At 43.7% G+C, this 14,068-nt stretch overlaps 1 protein-coding gene across 1 annotated transcript in view; it reads left to right on the forward strand.

The window, feature by feature from the left end:
• Positions 1–14,068, forward strand: part of SLC17A7 (solute carrier family 17 member 7) — a 47,415-nt gene that overhangs the window by 21,226 nt on the left and 12,121 nt on the right. Inside the window, exons 2-3 of the mRNA XM_063301155.1 lie at positions 8,664–8,916; positions 12,792–12,910. Coding sequence (XP_063157225.1) covers positions 8,664–8,916; positions 12,792–12,910 — 372 coding nt within the window. The remainder of the gene's footprint in view (positions 1–8,663; positions 8,917–12,791; positions 12,911–14,068) is intronic.

Consider the following 14,068-nt stretch of genomic DNA (forward strand, 5'->3'; position numbering starts at 1 on the left):
TGGATGAACAAACATGGATGTGTTTTCCTCAACCTGGTGCAGCTGGAATACTTTGGATCCATAGATCCAAAACATCTGGAGGTCACTAGTTAGAAAAGACTTGATGAGTTCATTTGAACAATAGGTCTGTGCAGCATCAAAGCTATTTAGCTGAAGTCCTCTGGACTCTTACTCCAGAGGACAATCCATTGATAGGATTTACTTTTGAGAAACCACCCTGAAAATTAGGTTTTGCCAGGCTGTGCTGACTCTTTCTGCATGATAGTGAAAATTTCTGGTCTTCCCCATGGTTAATATCTAGTACTTCGAATGGATATTATAAGGGGGAAGAGAAGCAAGATACTGGAGTCTGATGAGCTTATGGTACTATTCAAGGTCACAGCAAAGCTGCTGGCAGTGGACAGCATAGCCAGGGATATTTAAAACCACTCCTGCTAAGCTGCCAGCCAGCTCCACCACCTAGAGCTGACGTCAGCACAAGCAATCACATCCAGAGTTGTGCAACATCCAGAGGTAGGCAGGGTGCTCTGTTGCAAAGAGCAGGGAATAGAGCCTAGCCGACAGAGGAAAATCTTGCTCAGGATAGGCATAGAGAATTACTCATTTGGATGAAAATTAATCTTGGGATATGGCCAGCTTAACAGTTTACTTGTGCAAAATGCCAGGGGTCAGCATCTTAAGGCATCTGCCAGGGTCCACCCCAGCCAACCTGGATGTTGCTTGTTATTGTTGCCAATTCCCCAGTCCTGCCTATGAATGCAGGCAGTGACAGGGCTGTGGAGACAAGGGCCTCTCCCCACTTCTTAGTTAAAGTGCTGTATACCCATCTCTGAACTGACGGACAAGATACCAGTATGAGACTTGCTCTGTCCATTGCCGACCCCTATCCTACCTTTGTGGCCTCTGTTCTGACTCACTGCCAGGTGGGGTGTCCTGATTTCACTTTGTAGCACATGAGCAGCAAAGCAACTGGTTGACTCCTCCAGTTTTGCTGCCCTGCCTCTTCTGCAGGTCACCAGCCAGTGGGAAAGACATCCAGTAATCATGGCACTGCAGGACAAAAGGGGTGGGTCTGGCTATCAGACTCCATCTATCAACTTCATGGGCCCCTCCTCCTATACCCCGTTCTGTCATACCCTGATCTAAACAAAGTTTTTGAAAAAGAGCTCTTAGGGCAGTATTTCTCAACGGTAGCCATTTTAAGATGTGTGGACTTCAACTCCCAGAATACCCCAGCCAGCAGTATTGTGGGAGTTGAAGTCCACACATCTTAAAATGGCTACCGTTGAGAAACACTGTCTTAGGGCATTTCTGAACTGAAGCACTTTCCTCCCATCCTTGAGTGGGCAGAACGCTATACTGCCATGACGGCTGTTGCCCCTCCTGCCTCTATTGCCTCTGGAGGTGTGTGCAGGGTGTGGACAAAAAAGTCAAGATGGCAGCCGTGACGGTGTAATTGAAGCTCGTTTTTTTGTATGTTGCATGTGTGATGCACATAAAAAACAGTCAAAACTTTGATTGCGATGTCACAGCCACCATCTTGACTTTTTTGACCACACCCTGTGGACAACCCCGAAGGCCTCTGTATCCAGTTTCTGCAGTATCTTGGCTTCCCTCAAGGTAATGGGTGACAAAAGCCAAATAGATTTTATACAGCTTGAGGCTACCCTTGGCTGGCATACGAATAAGAAAATAATACGTTAGTGTTCTTTCCCCAATTATACCTAATCATGGTATAAATATATTTCTTCCATGTTTTTGCCTTTATCTCACTCCTAGTTCATGACTGAGACAGCCTTAAGTTTTTGTTAGCTGTGTCAGCATTTAAAGCAGTATTTCCCATGTTCTTCCAGTAAGAGAGAGACTTTTTGAACAGGGCTTCTTCCTAAGCATTTTAATGCAAAATCTGCTTTTGTTACAATTTGTTCAAGGTTAGGTCCTTTCTACCTAAGACAGATTGATTAAAAGGGAGGTAACAGAGACAATTTGCTGGCAACCATTGGAAGAAAGGGAGGGAGGGAGAGGATAGCAACCACTCACAACAAATGAAAATCTTCAGATATTACAGGAAAATATTTGCTTATAGTCCTCTTATACAAGTAGTCCTCGCTTAACAACCGCAATTGGGACCAGAATTTTGGTTGCTAAGCGAAGCAGTCATTAAGCAAATCCAACCCTATTTTATGACCTTTTTGGTGGCTGTTAAGTGAATCACCACAGTTGTTAAGCAAACCATATGGTCATTAAGTGAATCACACAGTTCCCCATGGCTGGAAGCCAGCTGGGAAGGTTGAAAATGGCAATCATGTGACCATGGGAGGCTGCGATGGTTGTGAATGCAAACCGGTTGCCAAGCATCTGAACTGTTATCATGTGACTGTGGGGACGCTGTGATGGTCATAAGTGCGAGGACTGATTGCAAGTTGGTTTTTCAGCACGACCGTAATTCCAAACCGTTGCTAAATGAATGGTTGTTAAGTGAGGACTACCTGTATAAGAGATAAATTCTTCAACAGGCCCTCTGATATCCGCCCCAAAATACATAGTACATACACAAAGATTAAAACAGGCATATAAAATTGATTACCATAAAATCCAGCATATCTCTATAATATTAATCAATTTAATATATAATAAATCAAAAATAATATATAATTAAATCAATTTATTACCTGATAAATATAATAATAAATCTATGTGCCAATAAAATCAATACTTTCCAAAAACAATTGACTAAAATAATATCCAGCACACTTCACAGCAATCAAATAAAACAGAGCACCATCATCCATGTGAAATAACCTTTTTGACTGCATCCAAAAATTAAGGACAGCAAAGCCCACCCGCTTTCTTCAAAACTCCTTACAAAAGCTCTGCATTGCTTCTATACAGGACAACAGCTACAATCATAAATATTTAGAAACCCCATAGCAAAATATTCAGGTGCTATTTTTTAAAGACCTAGGAGGTAACTTGGTTAGGTAAGATTCTCTAATTTTTAGAAAAACAAGGAGTAGCATTTACTGTATTGACAGGAATTCACCAGCTAAGTTTTTGTGTGTTTCACTTGTAAAAGGTATGAGAGGTAGACTCATAAAATAGGTGGTTGTGTTACTTGTGGAAGAAAATTACAGTATCACTGGTATTTCTCCCAGTGTAGTCAGTTCAGCCAATCAGTGCATAGGATCTCTTCTAGGGGTTGGGAGGAGAAAAGTTGTGTCAGACCTTAGAAACAAGTAGCATCTCCATGGGCCTTCACAGCCTGGAATTCTGGGAATTGCAGTGCAACCCTTTATAAAGGTCCCCATTTATTATATTGATGGCAAATGTGCTTATGCCCGCTGCTTGGACCTTAGAGATCTAAGCTAAAAATGGATTTTCATAGGGAAAAGGAAATTTCAACGTTGAAAATCTGGGAAGACAAAGTGGGGTGTCTTATAAATCCACAAGTCCCATGTCCAGGCCTACAACTAGGGTCTGTGTCACCCAGGGCAAACATGGATTCCGCACCCATTTTGGTGCCCCCCCCATGCTCATTTTGGCGCCCCCCCCAGTGCGGCACCCTGGGCACATGCCCCGCTTGCCCCCCACCAGTTGCGGCCCTGCCCACGTCCCATTTCTTTTTCACTAGTGTTAGACACATCAGAACTAGTTTCACTGGTTTAATAAGTAATTCGTAAGTAATTCAGAAGTAGAAATGGAGGTGGGATTTACTAAACTTACCAAATTAGCGCTTCCTGAGCTAAACATAAATGCAGTTCTTTGATATTCACACCTTTGAATTCTGCAATATAGTGTTCCTACTTTTTTAAAGCATACAGAATGTGCATATTAGGGAAACAAGGCATATATTTGTGAACATGGCATTAAAATGCATTGTATTCAATCACATAGTTTGTGACAATACAAAGAAAGGAGAACTGTGTGCAAAAATACAGTCATGGAAGAACGCACATGAAAGTATGTATGACTTTTGGGGCAGCCTGAAAGAAAAGGATAAAAAAACAGGCAGAAATGGGATGCAATGAATTTAAGGTTGAGAACATGAAAATGGGCCATCCTGTCCATCTGGTCTCCTAAGCACTCGGGAGTTTCGGCAGGATGCAGAAAATTTCCTCCGTGCCAGGATTGGAACGTTATCAGGAGCTCCTACAGATTGTAACCAGCTCTGCAGGGCAGAGGAAGACCAGAGCAGTAGGGGAGACAGAAGACTTAGTGGGAAGACTTGGGCAGGGAGAATTTTGGAATGAGGGGAGGGAGTTAATCCAAGCAGGGTTGGGAAGAAGGACCATGTTCCTTGGTTGCTAAGCAAGAGAGAGATTTCTTGGGCCTAGAGCCGAGACTGAGCTCACAGCCCATCTGCATCGGCTCTGATCAGAACAGCTTCTGCGTGGGTAGCACCCGCCTCTCCACCAGGCTGACAAGACGGTATGGAAGAACAGGAAGAGGCTGGTGATAGACAAGGACTTGGGAGTGCTCCAAGCCGCTCTACAATCGTTGGCAGGACAGAACTTCTGCAATTCCTTCTCACAGCCTCCCAGTTTCAGGTCACTCTGCTTTCACTGAAGCAGAGTCTGTTAACTCTTCCGTACAAGTCAGGGGGTAAGCAAAGCTCCTCTTTCCATCCATTAGACCAGGATGGGCCTGGAATCAGCCCCAGGGCCACCAATAGACCTCTTGGACTAGCGTGGCCCAAAATTGGTGGAAGGCTTTCTTGCCAGTTTGAGATAAGACATACATGAAAGCTGCCAAGTATGGCCAAAAATACATTTAGTTTAGTTTTTTTTAAAAATAAAACAACCCTACCAAACTTTCCCTAGCATGCCCATGCGCCCATGTGCACCTCCTGCCCATGCACCCCTCCTCCCATACTTATGGGACAGTCCGACCCACTTGGCATTGACCTGCCTCCAACGTTAAGTGCATCTGCCAGTCACCAAAACAATGCTCTTCCCTGCATTATTGATTTTGCTTTGATTGATGCTATGCCTAGTGAGCATTGTCCAAGAGAAACCTCTTATTTTGCATATTTAAAAGCGACTGCATTTTTCTCTATTTTTTGCTCACTAACTCACAAGAGTCAGTGAATTCTGATGAGCACCAGAGGGGCAAAATTGAATCCCTGCCTGCTGGATTTTGTATTTGCCAAGGAAGAAGGTATGGGTGTTGTTCTTCTTCCCAATATGTTTTATGGAATGCTGTGATCCCCTACTCAGTAGAAAAACTAACAGAAGCATGTAAAACATACAGCTGTATTGAGGGGCATTCACAGAGAGAAGTTAAAAAAGAATCAAGATGGAGGCCGCACCTGCATGATGGAAGCCCTGAATCTTTTTATATGTGTTGCAATGCACAATGTGTGTAAAAAAAGGACAGGGCTTTGATTGTGCACCTGTAGCGAGCTGTACTCCTATATGCGTTATATTCAATTACCTGAGTGTTTTTTAGATGAATAAATAAAATAAAAAGAATAAGGCTACTTCAGGCTTCAAAAATACAGAAAACACCTTTGCTGCCATCTAACAGTCATATGGGTCTTTGCAGCCCAGATGTGGTAGGCTTAATGAAGAATGTCTGGGCAAACTTGTGCATTAAACATGAGCCTTCTGCTATGATAGCTGTATTTTTTCCTCTGTCCCCATCCCTGTCAAGATATTCTTCTTTCACACTGAATCTGAAGAAGTTCTGTCATACTCAAGTTCTGTCATACTCAAAAGCTGGCTAGATTTTTCATTGAACTTAATAAAAGTGTTATGACCCTATTGTGGTAATTACATTACTGATACACAGTAAAACACTATTAAACTAAGTAGGAAAAGTACTTTGGAGAACATGACTTTTGTATGACTTATTCCAGGCCCTGAATAATAGGTCCATTATGGGTCACTTGAGAGAAGAGAGAGAAGGGGGAGCTTAGAATAGAACAATCAAATACAAGTAGTCCTCGCTTAACAACCACAACTGGGACCAGAATTTTGGTTGCTAAGCGAAGTGGTCATTAAGCAAATCCAACCTGATTTTATCACCATTTTTGCGGTGGTCATTAAGTTAATCACCATGGTCATTAAGTGAACCACATGGTCGTTAAGCAAATCCCACAGTTCCCCATGGATTTTGCTTGCTAGAAGCTGGTCAGGAAGGTCAAAAATGGTGATCATGTGACCATGTGATGCTGCAATGGTCATAAATGTGAACTAGTTGCCAAGTGTCCAAATTGTGATCACATGACTGTGGGGATGCCGCAATGGCCATAAGTGTGAGGACTGGTTGTAAGTCAGTTTTTTCAAAACCATCATAAGTCTGAACCATCACTAAATGAATGGTTGTTAAGCGAGGACTACCTGTAACACTCTAAGGCACTGCCCAACTGCTTCTCCCAGAGGGATGCACTGGAGGGAATTTTTCTGGATTTTTTTTCTCTGTAGCCCCAGTTGTATCTGGCCCATTTTAAAATTCTATTTTTCTTTTGCTACCTTCTCCCCATGCACCAAATTTGGTCCAGTTTTCAGTGAGTTATCCTGCAGACAAACAGAGTCCCTATCCTGTTTATGCAATTTCTTTCCAATAGCCTGTTGGTTTGGAAAGAATAAAAACGATATTTGGAAGAATGTATTTAAATCAAGATTTGGGGAGTGTGGTTTATTACCAATGTACAGAGCAAGTGCGTAAGTGCTTCAGTAAACCAGCAAGCAATCTGGATCCTTTCCAATGTTTGGAATATAGTTTTCATAATCCTACTGTATCCTTCACTGCTAACCAAGGTGCTAAGTACCTGGGAATTATGGGAGATGTAGTCCAAAATGTGGTTAGGATGGGGGGTATCAAGTTATACCTTTGCTGAATGACATGATAGAAAGGATCAGAGGAGACCAGATAAATGAAGGATCATTGTGTGGAGAGCTTGAACCTAATGTGTTGCAAGTGGATTGTGCAATAAATCAATTTGAAGAAGATTATTGGGCCACAGATGGTATTTTGAAGTTGTCACTCAAATTGGGAGTGGGGTACAGAAATAGGGTGGAAAATAATTTCTCTAGGAGGAAAACAAATTTTCCAATAATTTTGTATGAGCAGGACTGTCCCTTAACACAGGGCCGCAACTAGGGTCTGTGTTGCCCGGGGCAAACATGGATTCCACGCCCATTTTGGTGCCCCCCCAGCACTCATTTTGGCACACACCCCCAGCATGCCACCCGGGGCACATGCCCCGCTTGCCCCCGCCAGTTGCTGCCCTGCCTTAACAGGATGACTGAAAAAAGCTGAGTAAAAGGAATTCTATCATGATGTAACTGAAGCATAGGAAACCAACTGCAGTCCACTAGAGATGACTGCAAGAAAGGCAGGACATATCACTAAATAAGTGCAAGAACCACCAGTCCCCCCAGAGTAATTGCTCAAAAAAATCTCTTTTAAGCAGCATCTCAAATGCAACATCTCCTTCACTAAATTGCATGATTACTGGTAGAAAAATGCAGAAGAATATTTAAGCACCTATTATGTACATGAAGCCAAGTTGTCTTGTTTGTAAGATGCCTTGGTAGACCCTTGCCCAGGAAAATGGCATATGGATGCTTCAGACTGATAAGCAAACAAGCACAATCACATCAGTGCCAATTTTATAAAAACCACACATGCATGCACACTGGAACCACAAACATGGAGGGAGGAGGCAACACAAATGAAGTGAAGGAACTGAAAGTGGTGCAGTGCTATTTAAGCTCCACTGTTAGAATTAATTGGCAAAGTTACCCTTTTTCCACCTGAGTTCAGTTCCACCTGGGCAGGGCAGGGCAGGCCCACCCAAGAATCAAAGAAGGAATGTGGAGAGATCTCATGCTTGGGTAGCTGCTGCTGTCGTCATCATCATCATCATGTAGAGGGCAAAGGGAATGGCCTTGAGGGACAGGAGGAAGAGCTGCTGCCAAGACAACACTCAGATAAAAGAGGACTGAGTCCAGGGCAGGAATGTAACCTGTAGAAGACCCTCCCTAGCTCCTACAAAGATAAAGGAATGGAGCAGGGAAGCACATTCAGACTTGCAAGATTCTGTTATGTAGCTTTACGGTAAAAGTAACACTGATCTACATGACATTGGATTTCTAGTCTGATCTACCTTGAAGAGCTGACTCCTCCTCCTCCTCCTCCTCACACCTTTATTTTGTACTACTCACAGTGGTGTGCATAATGCTCCTATTTTCCCAAGAACAAACCTATGAGATGGGTTGAACTGAAACAGCCACTAGCCCAAAGTCACCCATTGTAATGGTATGTGAGAAATACCTTGAGAGGCAGGGTGAAGAGATGCTGCCTAGGGAATGGTCAGATAAGAGAGGGCACGGCCCACAGCTGCATAATGGGTGGAGCAAGAGGATCAGAAGGGACCCTCCCTAACTTCTCAGGCTGTAAAGGAGACGGCGGGAGATTTGTACTTTCAGACTTGCAAGATTCTGTTAATGGAGCCTTACAATAAAGTAGGATTAGCTCATCTGGTTGAGTTTCCTGTCTGGTCTACCTGGGAAGGCTGACACCGACCAGCTTTCGTGCCTAAGAGAAAGCTACAACTTCTGATCTCCTGGTTTCTAGTCCAGCACCTTCACCACTATTCCAAAGTGGAAACTTTAACTCCATTTTTGTTCCACCCTGTCTTCTGTCTCCATCACCAGAATTCTAGAACGGAAGCAGCCTGCCGGTGAGACCATCGAGCTGACAGAAGAGGGGCGGCCTGTTGAAGTGACCGAGAAGCCCCAGCCCGTCATAGACTGCACCTGCTTTGGCCTCCCTCGCCGTTACATCATTGCCATCCTCTGTGGTCTGGGCTTCTGCATCAGCTTTGGCATCCGATGCAACCTGGGTGTGGCCATTGTCAGCATGGTTAATAATAACACTGTCTACGAAGGGGATAAAGTCGTTGTGAAGGTGAGACTGTTCAGCCTTTACTAATGGAAGGCAGCTGTGTTTTGGTTCAGGTTTTTTCTTTTTTTTGAGGGGGGCATTCATATCAACAGACATTCTGCATCTTCTTAGAATTGTGCCGGATGCATCAGTTCAACAGGTGAAGCAATAGCATCTGAGAAATTTCACATGCTGACAAATGCAAGGTCTGGATTTATAAAAATGCAAGTCACCACTCACATGGAGAACAGAAAGTAGAGAATTCAAAATAGATGCTTAATTTATAAAAGGAGACATAAGGAAGAGGGAACAGGCCTGACTTGTTCACTTACTATGGGTTTTCCCTAATCCTGGGAATTCTGGTGTCAGGTATGAGAGAAATGGACTCTTCACATTCTCAAAGACACTCTCTTCAGTCTTCATTCAGGTTAACCTGTGCTGTCAGCTGTGCACATAGATAAGTTTAACTTCTGGACTTAATGGTCTATGTACAATTTCATTTGCCTGAAATGATCTCCTGCAAGCCTTCCTCTTCCTGTTTCTTTTCTACAGAATGCGGTAAGCTGGCTCAGTTGCATTTCTCCCCCTGACTCATTGCTCCAAGTCCTGCCTGGGAAGCACTATTTGTTGTTTATTCGTTTAGTCGCTTCCGACTCTTCGTGACTTCATGGACCAGCCCACGCCAGAGCTTCCTGTCAGTCGTCAACACCCCCAGCACCCCCAGGGACGAGTCCATCACCTCTAGAATATCATCCATCCACCTTGCCCTTGGTCGTCCCCTCTTCCTTTTGCCCTCCATTCTCCCTAGCATCAGCACCATCTCCAGGGTGTCCTGTCTTCTCATTATGTAGCCAAAGTATTTCAGTTTTGCCTTTAATATCATTTCCTCAAGTGAGCAGTCTGGCTTTATTTCCTGGAGGATGGACTGGTTTGATCTTCTTGCAGTCCAAGGCACTCTCAGAATTTTCCTCCAACACCACAGTTCAAAAGCATCTATCTTCCTTCTCTCAGCCTTCCTTATGGTCCAGCTCTCACAGCCATATGTTACTACAGGGAACAACATTGCTTTAACTATGTGGACCTTTGTTGTCAGTGTGATGTCTCTGCTCTTCACTATTTTATTGAGATTTGTCATTGCTCTTCTCCCAAGGATTAAACGTCTTCTGATTTCCTGACTGCAGTCAGCATCTGCAGTAATCTTCGCACCTAGAAATACAAAGTCTTTCACTGCTTCTACATTTTCTCCCTCTATTTGCCAGTGATCAATCAAGCTGGTTGCCATAATCTTGGTTTTTTTGAGGTTTAGCTGCAAGCCAGCTTTTGCACTTTCTTCTTTCACCTTCATCATAAGGCTCCTCAGTTCCTCTTCGCTTTCAGCCATCAAGGTGGTATCATCTGCATATCTGAGATTGTTAGTTTCTTCCAGTGATTTTAACTCCAGCCTTGGATTCCTCAAGCCCAGCATGTCGCATGATGTGTTCTGCGTACAAGTTGAATAGGTAGGGTGAGAGTATACAGCCCTGCCATACTCCTTTCCCAATCTTAAACCAGTCCGTTGTTCCGTGGTCATTATACAGATTCTTCAGGAGGCAGACAAGATGACTTGGTATCCCCATACCACTAAGAACTTGCCACAATTTGTTATGGTCCACACAGTCAAAGGCTTTAGAATAGTCAATAAAACAGAAATAGATGTTTTTCTGAAACTCCCTGGCTTTTTCCATTATCCATCGGATATTGGCAATTTGGTCCCTAGTTCCTCTGCCTTTTCTAAACCCAGCTTGTACATCTGGCAATTCTCGCTCCATGAATTGCTGAAGTCTACCTTGCAGGATCTTGAGCATTACCTTACTGGCATGTGAAATGAGTGCCACTGTTCGATAGTTTGAACATTCTTTAGTGTTTCCCTTTTTTGGTATGGGGATATAAGTTGATTTTTTCCAATCTGATGGCCATTCTTGTGTTTTCCAAATTTGCTGGCATATAGCATGCATTACCTTGACAGCATCATCTTGCAAGTTTTTGAACAGTTCAGCTGGGATGCCATCATCTCCTACTGCCTTGTTATTAGCAATGCTTCTTAAGGCCCATTCAACCTCACTCTTCAGGATGTCTGGCTCTAGCACCCTGACCACACCGTCAAAGCTATCCCCGATATTGTTATCCTTCCTATACAGGTCTTCCGTATATTCTTGCCACCTTTTCTTGATCTCTTCTTCTTCTGTTAGGTCCTTGCCATCTTTGTTTTTGATCATACCCATTTTTGCCTGGAATTTACCTCCAATGTTTCTAATTTTCTGGAAGAGGTCTCTTGTCCTTCCTATTCTATTGTCTTCTTCCACTTTTGCGCATTGCTTGTTTAAAAATAATTCCTTATCTCTTCTGGCTAACCTCTGGAATTTTGCATTTAATTGGGCATATCTCCCCCTATCACTGTTGCCTTTTGCTTTCCTTCTTTCTTGGGCTACTTCTAGTGTCTCAGCAGACAGCCATTTTGCCTTCTTGGTTTTCTCTTTCTTTGGGATGTATTTTGTTGCCGCCTCCTGAACAATGTTGCAAACTTCTGTCCATAGTTCTTCCAGGACCCTATCTACTAAGTCCAGTCCCTTAAATCTATTTTTCACCTCCACTGCATATTCCTTAGGAATATTAGTGAGCTCATACCTAGCTGATCTGTGGGTCTTCCCTAATCTCTTTAGTTTGATCCTAAACTGTGCAAGAAGAAGTTTGTGATCAGAACTACAGTCAGCTCCAGGTCTTGTTTTTACCGACTGTATAGATGACCGCCACCTTTGGCTGCAAAGGATGTAGTCAATCTGATTTTGGTGTTGTCCATCTGGTGAAGTCCATGTATAAAGCCGTCTCTTAGGTTGTTGGAAGAGAGTGTTTGTTATGCAGAGTGAGTTGTCTTGGCAAAATTCTATCAGCCTATGTCCTGCTTCATTTTGTTCTCCCAGGCCATGCTTACCTGTAATTCCAGGTGTCATTTGACTGCCCACCTTGGCAGTCTAGTCTCCTGTGATGAAAATAACATCTCTTTTAGGCGTGTTGTCCAGTAGGTGCTGCAGATCCTCATAGAACTGCTCTACTTCAGCTTCTTCAGCATCTGTGGTTGGGGCGTATATTTGGATCACTGTGATGTTAGATGGCTTGCCCTGAATTTGAACTGAGATCATTCTATCGTTTTTTGGATTGTATCCAAGCACTGCTTTAGCCACTTTACTATTAATTATGAAGGCTAGTCCATTTCTTCTGTGGTCCTCTTGTCCACAGTAGTAGATCTGGTGGTCATTTGATGTGAAGTGGCCCATTCCAGTCCATTTCAGTTCACTGATGCCCAAAATGTCTATCTTTAACCTTGACATCTCACCAATAACCACATCCAATTTGCCCTGGCTCATAGATCTTACATTCCAGATTCCAATGGTGTGTTGATCCTTAGAACATCGGATTTGCCGTTCACCACCAGCACCATTGGCCGCTAGCCATCCTTTCGGCTTTGAGCTAGCTGTGTCATCACGTCTGGGGCTAGTTGAACTCATCCTCTGTTCCTCCCCAGTAGCATTTTGACCATCTTCTGACCTGGGGGTCTCATCTTCCGATGGTATACTGACATATCTCTGGTTGTACTGATCCATTTAGTTTTCACGGCAAGAATACTGGGGTGGGTTGCCATTACCTTCCCCAGGGATCGCATTTAGTCTGACCTCTCTGTCATGTCCCTCCTGTCTTGGGTGGCCCTTCACAGTTTAGCTCATGGCATCACTGAGGTGCTCAAGCTCCAGCACCACAACAAGGTAACGATCCTTTGCTGAAGGGGAAGCACTATAGCTGGCTCTAATCCGGGATTGCCTGCTCATGTGTCTCCTGTCATTTGTCTCTTCTCCTTTCCTATTTAGAAAGCTGAGTTCAACTGGGATCCAGAGACAGTGGGCATGATCCATGGGTCCTTCTTCTGGGGTTACATCGTCACCCAGATCCCAGGGGGGTTCATAGCACAAAAATTTGCAGCTAACAGGTAAATGTTTTGAGTGGGAAAGTGAATATATGTTTGTGTGTAGCTAGGGAATCTTTGGCCATCAAGATGTTGGTGTCCTGGTCTTCTGGTGCCCTTCACCACTGGCCATTCTGGCTGGGCTAATGAAAGTTGGGAAACCAGCAACTCTGGCAAGTTGCATTAAATCAGATCTCAGCTGTCCAAGAATGTATATTATAGCTGAACAATTATGACTTAAGCTGTATCGTCTCTTCTAAAGATGTGGCTCAAATTGATTCATATAGGAAACAGAGGCCTTAAGCCAGCGAGAGTCACTTGGGTTAAGTCTGAAGTGGAACTTGAGTTACCTGGAATGATTTTTAACGAGAGCAGAAGTTGAGTCTTTAGTAAGAAAAAGCGTCTATGTTCTGCAGGTTCATATTGCCAGACTGCACCACCTTCAGGCCATTCCTCCACTAGAGACTTCAAGCATCTTCTAGCATCACCTACCCAGCATCAAGGCAATGCAAAGCTCATTGCTGCTATTTCAGTACAACAATGGCTGGATGACTCCAGAGGATGCCCAAAGTCTTTAGTGAGGATCCTGCCTCAACAGATGCCATCACTTCAAGTCTTCAAGGGTCAATTTTGTCCCCACACAAAATGGAAACACCCTCTTAATCAGAAACAGTGGGGTGCAGGGTGGTGTTTAAAATACGAGAAAAGAGTTGACACTCTGCACTTCATGAGATGGCACTGGAGTGGAGGTAGTCAGCAGTCATGAAATTCATTATTATTCCCTCCCAAGTCTACAGCTCAGAGGCAAGTCCTGGTCCTTCTGAAGACACAGCTGAAGCATCTACAAAAAGGAGGAGGGAACAACAGACACTACATTTTATAGGAGTATGCAGAAGGGCAGACAGGACACCAAAATAGTCTACAACAGTATTTTTCAAACTTGGCAATTTTAAGATGTGTGGACTTCAACTCCCAGAATTCTGCTGGGGATTAATGCTGGCTGGGGAATTCTGGGAGTTGAAGTCCACACATCTTAAAGTTGCCAGGTTTGAAAAACACTGGTCTACAAGGTCTGAGTGTGTGGAATGGAATATCATGGAGCGAGGGTATGGTTGACTGCCTGAAAAAGTGAACAGGGGCACTCTCAACTAGAACGCCTTCTAAGAACAAGGCAATAGAAAG

The sequence above is a fragment of the Candoia aspera genome, chromosome 4 (genome assembly GCF_035149785.1).
Source record: "Candoia aspera isolate rCanAsp1 chromosome 4, rCanAsp1.hap2, whole genome shotgun sequence".
Lineage (NCBI taxonomy): Eukaryota > Metazoa > Chordata > Lepidosauria > Squamata > Boidae > Candoia > Candoia aspera.